At 38.5% G+C, this 16,434-nt stretch overlaps 1 protein-coding gene and 1 long non-coding RNA gene across 2 annotated transcripts in view; one reads left to right on the top strand and one right to left on the bottom strand.

Annotated features, from left to right (window-relative positions):
• LOC146483249 (uncharacterized) overlaps nucleotides 1-16,434 on the bottom strand; it is a 333,500-nt gene that overhangs the window by 181,480 nt on the left and 135,586 nt on the right. The window lies entirely within an intron of this gene.
• On the top strand, nucleotides 963-11,892 carry LOC146483261 (chymotrypsinogen A-like). The gene is made up of 5 exons (XM_085106194.1): nucleotides 963-987; nucleotides 1,401-1,508; nucleotides 8,307-8,523; nucleotides 10,578-10,798; nucleotides 11,497-11,892. Exons 1-5 carry the CDS (start codon nucleotides 963-965, stop codon nucleotides 11,808-11,810), a joined length of 885 nt encoding a protein of 294 aa, XP_084962320.1. The 3' UTR covers nucleotides 11,811-11,892.

The raw sequence follows: 16,434 nt of genomic DNA, 5'->3' as shown, positions 1-16,434 counted from the left end.
AATAGCAAAGGTGTGCAACTTTAAAAGCAGTTTTAAAAAGAAAGCCTGGCAAAAAATTCGAGCCCATTATTCTTGCGATACCATTGCGATGATCTACTACTTCTAACAGCACCAACTTACTTTGATGGATTATTTGGTACAGCCATGCATTCCAGATATTGTCATATATAATCACCAACAGTTTGTTCAAGATTCCAGTATTTCCCATTGCATTGACCTTATACTAAGCTGTGTAACCTGTTCAGAGCTCCCACCATGATGTCGATTAAGCAGTAGATTAAGGATATAACGCGTTTCTAGACGTAACGAAATACAGAATATTTCAGCCAAAAATAAATAATAGAGAGGAAACGAGGTCCCTTATACGGGTGTTCTTTTGAATTGGACCGAAATGAAAACTTGTTCAGTGGCTGTGTGATGTAGAAAAGATAAGGTTGGACTCTTTCGTTCGTTTAGCCCTACTGATCAACTTATAGGACATTTTTCGCCGTTTTGGACTGGAAAGAGGGACTGAAGGATTGGCATTGCATATCTTTCATTTCATCCTTTTAAGCTTCAGCACAGACCAGTTTCCGAGAACTCCTTACAGTAGGAAATGATCAGCGTCAAGAAACCTTGCCTCGAAGTTAAGATAACTTCCTCCAACAGTACCATGCAAAAAACATGGATTCAGTTGTAATTAAATCAAGTCTGTTTATTTTCTTCTTCTTTCCTCTTAAAACTTCATTTTTTTTGTCGTTAGGCAAAAAGAAAGGAAAAGGTAAGTTATTTGTCTGTTTTATCTCTTATGAAAAACAAACAAGCAAACAAACAAACAAACAAACAAAACATAAATTCAATAGAGTTTCAAAACTCCACATATTGTTCTTTATATCATGTTGTCCACCCAAATGAGCCTTTTTTCAATTAAAAAAGGGAATCCATACAGTTCGCGACCAACGGGACACTTGTTGGTTAAAAAAATGATTCCCGAGAATGGTGTTGAAAGTGAGGTCTTTTCTACAAACTGACTTGTATTTTGGGGTTTTAAATTGCAAAATCGACCACCTGATATTTGTATTTTATTTTTATGCAGTGTTTAGCAATTTGTTGTTGCTATTTAATCCTTCATAATGGTCGATGGGAACATGAAACAATCGTTCAGATGGTTTGTACTCCATCAACTCTTTTCTCGTGTAGATATTATCAGCGCATGGGCAGACCGTATGGGTCCCGAATTATGGGGGTTGAGGAACAACCCGATAACTCATGGCTCTGGCAAGTGTCTCTTCGACTTAATGGCAAGCAGTGACGTCTGTGGCACCTCTCAGAAGCAGTGATTCAAGTCACTACGCTCACTCACTTGCCACAATGTTAACAAATTTTAACTTAATTATGTCAATTCTGGTTTTTCCTTCTAGAATGCAAGGACAAAATTAGTCCTGCTGAATGCACTTCCCTGAAAGAAGGAAACGAGTGCGATAAAAAGAAAGGCAGGAAGAAATGTAAAAAAACCTGTGGCCTTTGTGGTGAGTTGGTGGAAACTGTGACAGTTTACTATTAATTAACTTTTTCCCTTATCAAAACGCCCAAAATCGGAAACTCAGAAATCCTGAATTTCATTGTGGAAAATTATTGGAAACAAACGGCGCCAATGGAAGGAAATATTGAAGATCATCCAATGCAATGGCGACTCTGTGGAATTTTTTGCAAGGACAAAGCTCTATTCCTAAGAGAAATTGGTAAACCCATGAAAGCGAAACGTTTTGGTTTGGTTATGACGTCACTTTTGTCCGTACGTCCGCCCCTCGATGTGATGTGAAATGCGACACTCAAGTTAACCTTGTGATACAACCCGCGTTTTATTCGGCGGGAAGTACTGTTGTGTGGCCAGCTGCTTTTTAGAAAAACAAACGGAAATTTTGAGGAAAGCTATAAATTCATATGCTCGTTGAATATGTCGACAAAAGTTGAAAGAAGAGAAAGGAAGAAAGAAAGAAAACGAAAGCGTAGGCGATAAATAAGCAAAGTTCAACGTAAAAGACAGCGACAGACGAATTCCAGCCGTAAAGGCAGAATATTTTGCCGTTTCAGTCGGTTCGGTGCACCTTGTGTAAGCGGAGGTAGTAACTTCCTTTTTTTATTTATTTTTTTTTTGTGAGCGGGCGGTATCATGAAAATCCTACAATCTTATCCGGGAGCAGCAGAATTTTTCAATCTCTCACGGTGACGGTAACAGCACGCGAGAAATCTTGAAGTGAAATCATTTTACTCCGATCCAGCGTGACGAAACGTTGAATGCATGCTTCCTCTTGAAGTGAAAGTTGTCGCACACTAAACATGGTAAAACGAACCGGAACGAAAAACTCAGCAATGGAATAAAAGAAGCCAGTATTCATTTGATTTTGTTTACAAAACTTTGCTGGTTTGCTGTTTTGCACTTTTGGTTGCAGTTTTGACACGTCATTTGACTTAATGTTAATAATATTGCTAACTGCAGAGCAGTCTTTTGAGCTCAGTTTTACGGTCCATGTTCACTATTTCCCTTGGACTTTTATTTTTTTGTCTCGTCCCATTTAACTTCATTTAAGAAAATTTGACCCTCACTTAGCTTAAATAGTCAAATAAACGCCTCGCAACACAGTGTATCGTTGGCATAAACTCTGACAAATTCTTCTTGCACACATTTCTCTAATTTTTTTTAGCATTGATTTGTGACAATCTTAACAGAGAACAAACACAAATACGTAAAATAATAAGATATAAATGTAGAGAGTACGATGTGAGTATTTTTCACTGAAGGTCTATTGTAACATCTTTCGTTAAAAGCGACTGTAAAAATTTGAAGTGTGATTTCATTTTCATCAAAACAAAACTTACGCAAAACATTTATTCACTCCTTATTGTGCGAGGTTTTCAAAGATGGTTATTTAGTTTATTTCTGTACTGCTTGCTTTGAAATACACAGTTTTTTCCATTTATTACTCCAAGATATGTTCAAAGTCTGTTTTATCGTTAGAAGAAGGGGCGACTGAGTTAAAGTGGCAAGAAATGTCGTCTAGTACGCTTATTCCACATACAAATACACACGCCGTTCGCGGCAGACCTTATGGAATTTTGTTAATTACAACGACAAGGAGGCAGCGGCGTCCCCGAACTTTAACTATCTCAGAAAGTGAGTCAGCGCTGAGAACCTTTTTAAAGATTTTAAGTTTAACTGCACATCTGCATCAACCACACGATATAAACAACAGAATTTTGTCTACTATTAACCTACTATTAACTATTATTATACCTGAAATATTCTAATGTAACGTAGATTAGGTTAGTTTAGAAGTAAACACACGACGCCACAAGCTAACAGCTTTGATTACCATCGTGTTTAAATAAAGATTATGTATGTATGTATTTATGTCTGTCTGTCTGTCTGTCTGTCTGTCTGTCTGTCTGTCTGTCTGTCTGTATGTATGTATGTATGTATGTATGTATGTATGTATGTATGTATGTATGCATGCATGTATGCATGCTTGCGCAATGCTAGTATCTGCAGGGAGCATAATGCGGTGCTGAAGATCCTCTTATTTGAGATGCTGTACAGCTTGGACCTGATAGACAGTGTACCACCATGGTACTCGCCGACTGAGCCAAAACCGGTCTACGAGAACAACCGCCCGCAAGCCTTCTGGGATGTTCCGGAGTCGCGCAGGCTTGTCACTCTACAAATTACTTTTCTCAGGTTCGAAGCTTGGTTAAATGCCAGCTTCCAGGCCAAATTTTGTCACAGATAATCTCACTGATTCCTAATGCCCAGATTTCATGACCAAATGGCATTTCCGGTGCGTCAAATCCCATTTTCCCTGTCAAAAAAAAGGGAAATCCCAAAACCCATGTCGCCCGGTAAGCACTCTCTTCACACATGTGGCAAAAAAAAGCCAGAACAAAGCCAAAGTAGCCTTAAAAACTGTCTCAATTTCATCTTGTAATTTCAAAAATTATTTTCGCACCGTCATCACTGACAAACGCAAATATTGACAAAGCTTATTCCTGTGCTTTTTGCGCGCTTGCGTATCACATTTCACTTGTCACGCAATGAAAATTATTCGCGTTGTTCAAAACCTTAAATTTCTAATATGCGGAATTTGAGACAACTTTCAGCCTTGCCTCTGGGATGTGACATCGCCGTATATAATGTCAGTAACGATTTTAGAGAGAGGACATTTCTTTATATCTAGTATTCAGTCGTGTTATCCGGTTGTGATTGAATGAGTCAAGTAGTCAGTAACAATGTTGCACTATTCTTCAGTATTTTCGACAAACACACAGAAAAAAAAAGCTTGGTTGGCAAGTGTTTTTTATATACAGATGGGCATAGAGAAGAATTTTTGTTTCTACTCTCTGGTCATAAATGTATACAGAGCAACAACGGACGCGTTTCACCCATGTGGCGAGTTGAGAAACGGCCGATGTTTACATTTACGTCGGTGCGCGATTTTGTAATATTTAAGGCAAATTCTGTGTTAGGTCACGTAAAAAGGGAGTATTTACACTTTCTAGCTTAAAAAAATAACGGTAGTTTGGAAGTGTAGCATGATATGAGAGACAGGGTATTAATTTCACTGATTTCAAGTTGTTTCCCTGGGAACGGCTCTTTCATCCGGTGCGCGACAAATGCAGACTTGCAGACCTGCAGACCTGCAGACCTGCAGACCTGCAGACCTGCAGACCTGCAGACTTGCAGACTTGCAGACTTGCAGACTTGCAGACCTGTAGACTCAACATACTGGCCTTTCCCAATTCATTTTAAAAATAGTATTGTGTAACCTCCGCCATTCCATATCATGCGCTGTCCGCTTGGTACGCTTTGATACTTGGCTACTTTCACGGTTGTTGTTTAGGAATTAAATTCGTCCGTGCGCCAGTTTTGAGAAAACGTTGTCAAACTATATAGCAAACAGCATAATAAGGGCTAAGTTCTGGAAAAAATACAATTTTAGTGATTATTTTACATTCTAAAATATCAGGATCGAGTAAATGCTCCGATGAACGAGGCCTGTTGGATTGAATTTACCGGGTATCGAACGCCTGGCAAGAACGAATTAGCTGCACAGCGTTATTCAAAAGACATTAATAAGGCTTTTCCGATATTTTGATTGGTTATCGAGATATGCGAGTTCAAAGTTAGAATAGCAAAGAAATATGTAGACGTGTTGCTCAGGTGGTCGCCATGCCAAAGTTACATGTAGTTTGAATTTAAAACCCTGTGCGAGATTTTAGCTCTTAAAATTTTGTAAACAACAAATGCCTCCACCAGCGATTATATCACCTCGATCGTACTAAATGCCGCGAGCTAGTGAATCAGCAACACTCCATGGAACCAACAACACTAGCACATAATTCTTGTTAAATTCCAAAGTCGCGAAAATCCGGAAGTATGCAGGTCGCGTAGCCTTAAAAGCGTACTAAGCGGTCAGCGCATGATGTGGAATGGCGGAGGTTACACAATATTATTAAAGTGCCTATGAAGTAAAAATTTTTTTTGCGTTTTTTTAAAGTTTACCATGTCTTAGTTACGAAATTATAAAAGAAATGCGGTAGAAAAAACAATAAGGTGCTTTTTTAGTCGTACAAAGTAGCCCAAAATGACAAAAATAGTGTCCCTGGGACTGGGAACTAGTTTAGCGTTTGATGACGTAGCAAATGCCTCAGAGATTTGTTTACAACACATCTCGCCTTTTTAATACACGGAATCGCCTAATACTTTTATCGCGAAAATTTCGTGTTCAAGGTTTCTCCCCAAAAAAATGTCGGACAATAACCAAGTAATGTCCTTTACCGAAACTTTTCCAACGGATATCTGAAAGAGTCAAGCGATTCAGGCAAAATGTAAGTTTCTGCAATCGTTCCGATGTGGATCATACTGGCGTCGAATAGCTCAAGAATATAAGACGAGGACGAAAATCAAGATGGCCTTACCGCTACCGTTCTGCGCGCTCGATTCGAAGGCGACGTTTCGATGAATGATTTTTTAGTACTTGGATATATTTTGCCGAAATGAAAAGGCGAAGAATTACGTAGTTCTGTTTGCTAGAAATTGTCTCTTCAAACTCGATTTTGTTCGATTTGAGAATGCGAGAGAGCACAGATGCTATAAATGGAAATTGCACAGGCCGGTCAAAAGCTCACTTTTGATGGAAGTAATAGTTTTTACACTTCAGATCGAGCACATCAGTTAACTCACAAACATGATGAATTTTCTGCGATGACCAACACGCTTACGCAAGATCTTGACAGACCCGGCTAAGCGACTCCCGCTGTGTGTCTGTTGTGTTGACAAAAGCCTTTGTAGTTTTGCTCTCTTGTATAAAAGATTCTTCCCTTTTGATCAAAATGTGGTGTGACCGCTCGTGATCGTGAGGGGGAATGCTCAAATATACTGACTGAAGGTTTTCTTACTGTTCGTTAGGATTAGTTTTCGATATGCATGACAATGCGTATGCTACAATTCCCGGGTACAATTGTAGCTCTGTGGCATTTGTTTAGGTTTATCGGCTCGAATAAAGCAAGATTTCTGGGAGCGCTAAATAAATTTATGTCATCTGCCAAGACTGAGGATCCGTGGATTTCTCAACCGGTGATTGCATGCTCATGTTATGTTAACTGCAGTAAGATGGCAGGATGTTTGTTTATCACAGATATGAGAGTCTGAGTGTAATATATCCACAGCTGATCATCGTTGTCTTTCGCTTTCGAGAGCTATGGCTTGAATCTTTCCTGTGAATTCGGGCAAACCGAATTTACTTCTGCCGTAAAGTTTCGTCTCTCGGGAAGTAATGTGTGCATATTCTCGGCATGCCAGTTTTTTTCGCGCAGTTTGTCATATTGGAGTTATCAGCCGCATAATAAGTCGCCGAGATCGAAAAAACTCCCTTCGCCGCCATGTCACTCGTGTGTTCCAAAGTATTTTCTACGTCACAACCTTGTAATACGATCGTTTTGGCCGCGCGCTGATGGAGACACTTTCCGGCGCTAAATTCGAACCTTTCAGGGATCGTAATTGCGGATTGAGAAGGTTTTGTTCAGTAAAACCCACATATTCAGACCGAGAAATTCATAAACTAACAAACCGTGACAAAAAATTTTTTACTTCATAGGCACTTTAAAATGAATTTGGAAAGGCCAGAATGTTGTGTCTGCAAGTCTGCAGGTCTGCGAGTCTGCAAGTCTGCAGGTCTGCAAGTCTGCAGGTCTGCAGGTCTGCAGGTCTGCAGGTCTGCAGGTCTGCAGGTCTGCAAGTCTGCAAGTCTGCAGTCTACATTTGTCGCAGACCGTCTTTCATCTCACTTGAACGGCTCAACATAAACTCGAAAATTTCACCTGAAACGAATCATTTGATGACTTAATGCTAATATGGGGAGCTCTCAAGTTTAAAGCTAGTTATTTACGTGTATTAAATCATGAAATGAAACCAGAGACCCTGGCTTTTGTCGAGAAGCTTCCGTGAACTGTATTGACACGTGCAAAGTAACAGGAGGAACATGAAGTGCTGAAATGGCGAATTGTGTCAAAGTGCATTCCACACATCTCGACCTAGCGCGCTCGCTTTTCACGGGCCAAACTAAATATTTTAACATGATAAATAAGAAAAATTACCCGTTCAAAAAAGTTATTTCATTACCAGTATATTCGTATACCCCCGATGTTATGGTCATCTGAAATATGGCTAAAATCACTCTATCTAAGAAATAGCAAACATTGTATTCTTTACGTTGCTAACTTCAAATGAAAGAATGTTCAGGTCGAGATAAAATATAGTTTGGAAGCAAGCAAAAGGGATGTAAAAACGATTGTGAAAGTGTCAAATCGAGAAAACGTTGCCTTGTCTTGAACGAGAGTTTTGAAAAGGTATTAATTTGCATAATTTCAATCGGGCCATCGGGCACGTTGAGGCCGATTTCGAACTTTCCTAATTTTTGCCGAAAAAAAAATTCACTGGAACTTTTGATTATATTTTTGAAAATAGTTCACCAAAAGGGTCTTTTGGGGCAAATAAAAAAAAAATTCGAATTTTCGCTTTCGTCGCCGGATTCTCGAAAGTTACTGACAACGGCTCTTAAATAGTCAAATAAACGCCTCGCAAAACAGTGAATCGTTGGCATAAACTCTGACAAATTCTTCGTGCACACATTTCTCTAATTTTTTTAGCACTGATTTGTGACAATCTTAACAGAGAAGAAACAGAACTTTTAACTTATAAATAGCTTGGAATATGTGAATAAAGATTATTAATATTATTTTAAAAATTATTATTTTCTATTGATAATTATTAGCATCAATGGATTGTGGTCTCAGTCCAAAGACCAATATTAAGACCAATATTGAGGCCAAGATTGTCGGCGGTGTTAAAGCCCAAGTAGAAGATTGGCCGTGGCAAGCACAACTCCGCTGGAAGGGGTTCAATAGTCCGTTTTGCGGAGGAACTTTGGTTCATCCTAGGTGGGTTGTCACAGCAGCTCACTGCTGTGACGACCCACCTAGTCATGTCATGTAAGTTGTGAGTTCCAAAATTCCAAAAATATTTTGAAGTATTTTGTAAAAGCCACTCTCTCTCTCTCTCTCTCTCTCTCTCTCTCTCTCTCTCTCTCTCTCTCTCTCTCTCTCTCTCTCTCTCTCTTGATCTCTCTTATGCCTCCTCGGCTAACTATCAGGCGGTATTGCGAACGATCATCGTTAAATAATTGCAGGCTATTGGCATGCATGTCCTGCTTTCTGCATGCCCCCTTTGAAAACAATTTTTGGGTTAGCCTTTCTTACATTCAAAAGTTCTTGAACTTCATAAGTATCGAAGATATTAGGAAGTGTGGAGTACAACATTATTAGTGGTCACTTCCTGGTCAAATTTCGAATACTTCTGTAATTTTCGGGGTGAAACAAATTTTAGTTTTTGCAAATTTAAAGTTCTTATATAATTTGGTGACTCAGTTGTAAATCTCATGTTTCAAGAGTCGGTTCAACTTTGATTGATGATTATTGATTAGTTTCTAGTCACTGAAAATTGTATTCAAAAAGGTCTTACTAATTATCTCTTTTTTAACTTTGTAAGCACTTATCGAATAGGATTATATTCCTAATGAAAAAATGAAAACAGCACCCGCTAAGTATTTAGTGGCTGTGTATAATGATTAAAGTAAAGTAAAGGGATGAAAACATCTTTCACGGAGGAATTTACTCAGTCAATTTAAAGAAGAAAAAGTAGAAATAGTAAACACCTTTCCACTGACAAAAATTCCCCACATTCTACAGCAACTTCAAAGCTCAATAAACTGCCAAAGTTTATGTTCTGAAGATTGTTTTTCCATCTTAGACTTCGCCTCCACCCGTTTCCAGCTAAAAACCAAGGAGGCGTTGCATATTCATTGAGAAAAACCCACGCTAAACAGGCAAATTTTTCACGTCAATAAATCTTTAACTATCTATTTAGTTTCGTTTGCCCATACTCAGGGCCTCTTCATATTAGCCCGGTAGGCGGGACAAATTTTTTTCGTCTGTCCATGTGGGAAATTTAATCCCCGTTACCGAGATGAAAAATGTCCAAAAGGCCCCCAAATCCCATGGAACCGCCTTCCGACTTGTTAGCGACCCTACAAGCCATGCGCAGTTGAAAATGTTTCGTCACGGACAGTCCCGGTATCCGGGCTGGAGTGTTCGTATGGGAACAATTTCCAGCTCTCGGTAACCGGGCGGGGCAGCCCGCCCTCTCATATGAACACATCGAAATTTTTGTAAAGAAGAGAGTGGCGAAGCGAGATCTCGGAAATCGAGCCAGCCCAGCCTTCCTGGCTCATATGAAGAGGCCCTCACTATATATGTTTTGTTCTGTTCTGCCACGCCGCGTTCAGCTATATTTTTACTTTTCTTGTCCCATTGTAATTAGTTATTTGCTTTATATTTTATTGTCACGCTGTAACTAGCTATATTGTATAGTTCTTGTATTTATTTCACACCCACTAGAGAGTTTTCTGTACTGAAGATGGATGAAGTTTCAATCGAAACATATATACTATAAAAATTGTCGTTACTTTCATAAAAAAAAAAGTATGCTGAATATTGAAACTGTCTTTTCCCAAAATCATTTAAATGAAAATGTTCATTATTAAAATAATTCATATAGAGAAAACAAAGAAAATCACTACTGTGACCGTGGTTTGGATATGTTCCTAATTACGATAAAATTTTGCCAACTTTAGCCTTGAATTTGTACAAGAATTGTTGATCATTTGAGGTGATATATCAACTACGAGACACAGTGTGTCATCATATATCAAACACCGAGAAGAAAAATTAACCATCGTGTGTCACAATCTACAAAACCTTGAATTTGGTCATTTCGCGTTGTTGTTTTGAAGAGGACGGCAAACAAATGTACTAAAATTTAAAACGCACGTGTAGAGCAATTGGTTTTGTTCATTCAACCTGTTGTTTTGTGGCGTTGTCGTTGCCGTTGCTGTTCGTTATCGTTCCTTATTCGCTCCTTAACAGGTTAAAAAATTTACCATAAGACTTAAATAATTCTTTCTTTTTTTTTTTCTTACACTTTGTAGACTTGGAGCTCAAACAGCGCAAGGTAATGACGGGATTTCTTACGACATCGATGAAATCATTATACACGAAAACTACGGTGATTCGCCACATAATAATGATATCGCACTGTTGAAACTGAAGGAGAATGTTGATTTGAGCCCAGACGACATTGGACTGGCTTGTTTGCCTGCATTTAGTGAGGATTTGGCAGCAATAGATGGCAAAGAGTGTTGGGTTACAGGTGCGGTAATTTCAGCGGTTATTATGTAATAAACTAAAATTCTGAGTATCTAAACCTTTCGGTGGAGAGGAGGTTATTGGAGGGAAGTTTGCATTTCAAAATGAGTTGGACTGTAATTTGGGTGGTATTTTGTGTCTGAAATGCTTCGAAGTGTAAATGAAAATACCGCGCGTTTTTCACCCGACAAAACTGAGATAACTGATGTACGAGGGTTGCAAGCGGAGGGAACACGAGACGCTCTCTTGGATTAATTTCTAAATAGATGATTGTTTGAGATCAAGAAGTGTCAACTTTCATTCAAGTGTTGAATTCTACGTTCAGTACATAAAACTCTTTCAGTGGTCGCGTCAAAGAGCTAACAAAAGCAAAAAACCTCTTGGTAATTGCCCAATAGTGGTCGCGGTCGCCTACGGGAGCTTTTTATTAGAGGAGTTTGAGTGAAAGTTAAAACAGGGTTTCATAGTGTCGGTCGTAACCAGAGCTGGTCGCCTAAGAGAGCGGTCGCAAGTAGGGCTTCGACTGTAACCTTAACTTTCTTTCGATAACCTCTTCATTGTAACTGTCACCCGTTTACTTTGGTACGAGGTGGGGTTGAATGGGTTGTGAAAGTAACGGACAGTAAAAACATCTGCGTACTTACTGGAGGTAACGGTGTAAAAATTTATTTTGTATTAAGTCTCTGTTACGTTTTTTGTTAGGATTTGGTACGATGTCATTTGGAGGGGCGTCTTCTGACTCCCTTAGGGAAGTCTACGTGCCGATTCAAACACAAAATGACTGCAAAGAGAAATATGGCAAATTGATCACCAATTCCATGGTCTGTGCTAGTGAGAAGGGCAAGGACGCTTGCCAGGGAGATTCAGGGGGCCCTTTGGTCTGTGAAGAAAACGACGGCCATTTCTACCTTGAGGGTGTGGTATCTTGGGGAAAAAATTGTGCAGAAGAGCATTATGGGGTACATGCCAGGGTCCGCTACTTGATGAATTGGATTAACAGAAACATGGGAAAGTGAGAAAGAATAATGCAATCAAGTCAATCCTTCTAGATCTGACAGCTGAGCCAAACTTTCAACTCCATAGTCAAATCAAGGTTTAAAACAGTGGGTGAAATTGTAACATGTAGTCATATATAGAAATAAAATCTCATTAGCACTCCTACGTGATGGCGCTGTTTTTTTTATGTCTGAAAATTAACATTTGGGATATTGTTCTGCATCCACCATCTTAACTTCCCTTTGTACTGTACGTTGAGATGCTAATAAGAGCAACGAACCACAATTTTTGTGTTGCATCAACCGTTAAAATTGTTTAAGTCTAGAGACCCATGGGCCGAGAGTTGAGCCGACGGCAGTAAAAATCGGCGGGAAAATTTTTTTTTTTTTTTGAGTACAACTCATTTCAGCTGGGTTAACAAAACCATTTTGACCACAGTGCGAAGTTTAAGAACAATATGTAACCATAACTCTTATGTAATTTCATAGCTTGCAAAATGGAGAAACGTGAGAAATTAAAATTTATTGGCCGAAATAAAAACTGTATCCAGCAATAGACATTAAATACTTGACCGGACCTGACCGAGGTCATAGCCGTGGATTACCCGTGCGATCATTTCACTCTACGGAGCCTGGTCCGAATGTTAATAATAATAATAATAATAATAATAATAATAATAATAATAATAATAATAATAATAATAATAATAATAATAAAATATTTATATCGCAGTTCAAAGGCGCTTTACAAGAATAACTGAACAAAAAAACAAAAAATTATTGACAGAAATGCTTTTTTAAAAAGAAAAATTTTACGTTTATTTTTAAAAACGGGCACTGAAGAACTGTTCCTGATATCAGATGGCAGCGCATTCCAAAGTGAGGGGGCTGCCACGGAGAAAGATCTTGCACCATAAGTTTTCAGTTTAAAAGGAAGGAGCAAAAGGAAGGTTTTTTGATGATGAGCGTAGCTGACGAGATGGAGTTTATGGTATTAGTAAATTGCGAATGTACGAAGGTGCCAGATTGTTTAAAGCCTTGTATGTGATGAGTAGAATTTTAAGATGATGCGATGGTTTATCGGAAGCCGGAGAGATATATTAAGAATTGGCCTCTAAAATTGTGTGGGTAATTTTTGAATATTGTTTTAGTTTGAATTTATAAGTTCAAACGCAAAAACCGATGAAATTACGGGGTGCTTCCTCGCCTCCGGCAATTCGGGACCCAACTGGTTTCTTGCCCGCCGTTGTTCAATGCGAAAAAAGCGTCATAGTTATCACGAGTAACCGAGTAAAGAGTTGATAGAGTGCAATCCGCTTGAAATAGTTTTCAATGCACGTCCTTAGCAGTTTAGAGGCATCGGTTAAAAATCCCGAGCTCAGCATACACTATTTGCAAGTTGGACAGTAACACCATTCGATGGAAAAGATTACTAAGATCTAATATTTAGTTAAACTAACATTTCCAAATTCCAATTCGTTCATAGTTGTTGTAAAGCACTTTATCAGGAGCCTCTGGCTCGGGAGATTGCGCAAGCATTCCCCGTATTATTGACATTAAAATTTGAATTTATTTTATTATTTTTATTACGAAATAGCCTTGTGCAGATTTGAACTCTAGAAAGATCCATTTCGGTAACCATGGTGATTGGTTATCACATGAAGCGATAGAAATATAACTTCTTTCTCTCCAGGCCTGAGCTACTCTTAAGCTCTTATAATGTAATTTACATTCCAACTCATGTATAAGGGGCTTTTCAGAAATAATTAGCTGAAAACAATCACAATAAATAAGAATCACTTCAGAGATGTTAGAACTATTTACCAGAATCAACACATTACAAGGTCTCAAACCAAAAAGTCTTACAAATTATTTTATAAAATCATGGATCAGTTGTCGTCTCAACTGGTGCTTAAGGTTTTCAAAAAGGGGCACAATTGAGGAGAATCGTCTAACGATTTCCAGACTTAAACAGTTCGCTACAAAAAGGTTCTCTGGTCATCTGGTTAAAGAGGCCAATTTAGGAGCATTACCAATGCAGGCATAATAGGCCATTTTACAGTTGTGTGCTTAGTGACCTTGCCTTGGATTGGAAGCGAGGCTGGGGTGACCTTGTTTTGATACAAACCTCACTACTTTTCATATGAAGATCATGCTGTTCTTATGCTAACTAGTTAGCATTTACATATATAAAAAGCAGTGAGGTTTGTATCAAAACACCTCGCTTCCAATCCAAGGACAGTTCACTAAGGACACAACTGTAAAATGGCCTATTGAAGCCCATAACGGCGAAGCGGTAGAATTGATGTGCGCTCTCAAACTTCATCTTGCTTCAGGGGAGTGCAGATTCTGCACACGCGAAAAATTCAAGTAATGTTTTAAACACGAGCAGCCGTGTTTTATCGGGATTTAAAACCACGAGGTGCAGCCGAGCGGTTTTAGACCCGATAAAACACGTGGTGCGAGTGTTTTTAACGGCTTCAAAAACATCCCTGGAAAAGCGTGTGTTAAGAGAGTCCATAACAATTTTGTTTTTGTGGACGTTGGAAATTAGCATACGAGAGAAGCACTGCATACTAATAAGGATGCTAATAAAGAGGAGGTTTTAAAACTACTGCACATGATGTTTTGTCGACCAATTGATAGGTCAATGGGCTTATGAATTATCAATTAGTTTTTGAAACGCTTGTAACTTCTTTTAATATTTTAATATTGTTTTAATTTCTAAAAGTAGCACGTCCCATCTCAGTTCTTGGAGTCACAGACTGTCAGAAGTTTGAAAAAGCAAATAACCATCAATAAAATATTTCTTTCAGCCTATGTTTACCAGTTATCACAATTAATACACCAGAGCAGCTTTGAGTCTTTCCAATGAAATTTCAACCTAATAAATAATCGTAGTGGTCCGTGCTCTTACTCTGGCGCAACGTGAATTTTAAGCCCTTGAGTCGTACTCGTGCAAGATTCCACCGAAATCCAAATCTCGACCAGTAAAAAAATTTCTGAAATGATTATTGTGTTTGGAAGATGAACCAATCAGATAAAACGAACAAAAAACAAAGGCTATAATGGGAATTATTTTTGTGATTTTATTTTGCGTCTCATTCGTCAGGGGACGTGAAACATTCCACAAATATTTTTAGCGTTAACGGCTTTCTCAGTTTGGCCTTGCCGCGGACGACTTGTCGAGCTATTTATTTTAAATTTTTGTTTTGGCATCCCTCTTCTCCCACTAAAGCCTACTATTGATAGTAAGGCCGTCTTTCAACTTACAGACATTTTCGGAAAATTAATAAAACACTATGTCAAAGTCACTTAACGGAATAGTTAGTTGTGTATGATATGCAGTATCGGTTGAATATATAAGCTGTTGACTCTACACTCTATGAAAGCATAGCTTTTGGGCATTCAAAGTATTCAGGGTTTTTTTTTTGCAAATTGCTTGAGGTCCACATATTAAGGACGGTGCCCACTAATTTTACTGCGCATACGTTCTGCGCATCCCGAGATACTCGAGTTTCCATTGGGTGGTGCCTACTAATAAAGGGATATTTTTGCGCGCTTTAAGACTATGCGGAGAAAGCAGAACTTAGCAAGTGATTTTTGTATCCAAAAAGAAAATTGGGGGTAACCATGCATTTTTCAGAGATAATAAGGCTTCAATATGGAAAAAAAGTACCATACGTTGCTTCGTATTTTGCGGCTTTTTAGAATAATTGTTGCTTAGTTATGTCTAAAAAATGTATGGTTACCCCCAATTTTCTTTTTGGATTTCAATAGCCGCTACAAAGATCTGCTTTTCCCGCATGGTGATAAATCGCGCAAAAATACTTCGCTATTAGTAGGCACTGTCCTTAATACCACAGCGGGAGTCACCACCAGCAGTGTAAATGCCTTCGTAAGCTTGAAATTGTTTTAATTGTGTAGCAGCTGCTATATATAAGTAAAATTTGGGCCTTTTTGAATATTCCCTCAATTTTGAAAATGAACGGGTAAATTTATTTTGAAGGGACTGGGCAGTAGTAAGAGAGAAAGCCATTATTTTCAAAATGAAAGGAATATTCAAAAGGCCCAAAACCAGAAATGAAGAGCCTAATACTCGCAAAGTTTTGCAACTACGAGCAGCATCCAGGAGGCAATAAAAAGTACAATAAAATCTGCAATAACATAGACTGACAAACCGATGAGTGGTGCGGGATCTAGCTGAACTGTTTTAGACCTAGATCAGCAAATTATTTGAAATACTAACGGCGACGGCTAGAATAACTGAAATATATTTTTAAACAATTTTTTTTAAAAAAAACTATGTCTACATGTATCTTTAAAGTAGATTTCAGTTATTCTAGCCTTTGTTGTTTATTCCTATCAGGTTCGCCACCTCCGCTGTTAGAATCAGTCTGCCGTCAGTATTTTGTATTGGCAATAAAAAGTGGTGCCATTTTTGCTCAAATATGCTCTCCTGAATGTTGCGGACGTAACAGGTCACGTGACCTAATATACATACGTCGCGTTTGTCAATTTGTTGACATTTGCAAGCATATTACGCTTCCAAAGTCTTACGATGTTATGGCTAAATCTTCAGAAGATAGACAACTCCTTTGCTTTTCGAGCACATAACTGACGTAATTTTCTTGAGTATAGGGTT

The sequence above is a fragment of the Pavona decussata genome, unplaced genomic scaffold (genome assembly GCF_977016875.1).
Source record: "Pavona decussata unplaced genomic scaffold, jaPavDecu1.1 SCAFFOLD_40, whole genome shotgun sequence".
Classification (NCBI taxonomy): Eukaryota; Metazoa; Cnidaria; class Anthozoa; order Scleractinia; family Agariciidae; genus Pavona; species Pavona decussata.
Note: the sequence above shows the minus strand (reverse complement) of the source record. Positions and strands in the feature narration are given on the sequence as shown.

Excerpts from the sequence above, each read along its gene's own strand:
- LOC146483261 (XM_085106194.1), top strand. The coding sequence starts at position 963 with ATGATTCCCGAGAATGGTGTTGAAA. Across the intron at positions 988-1,400 it reads TCCCGAGAATGGTGTTGAAA|AATGCAAGGACAAAATTAGT; the intron begins GTGAGGTCTTTT and ends TTTTCCTTCTAG. Across the intron at positions 10,799-11,496 it reads CAAAGAGTGTTGGGTTACAG|GATTTGGTACGATGTCATTT; the intron begins GTGCGGTAATTT and ends GTTTTTTGTTAG.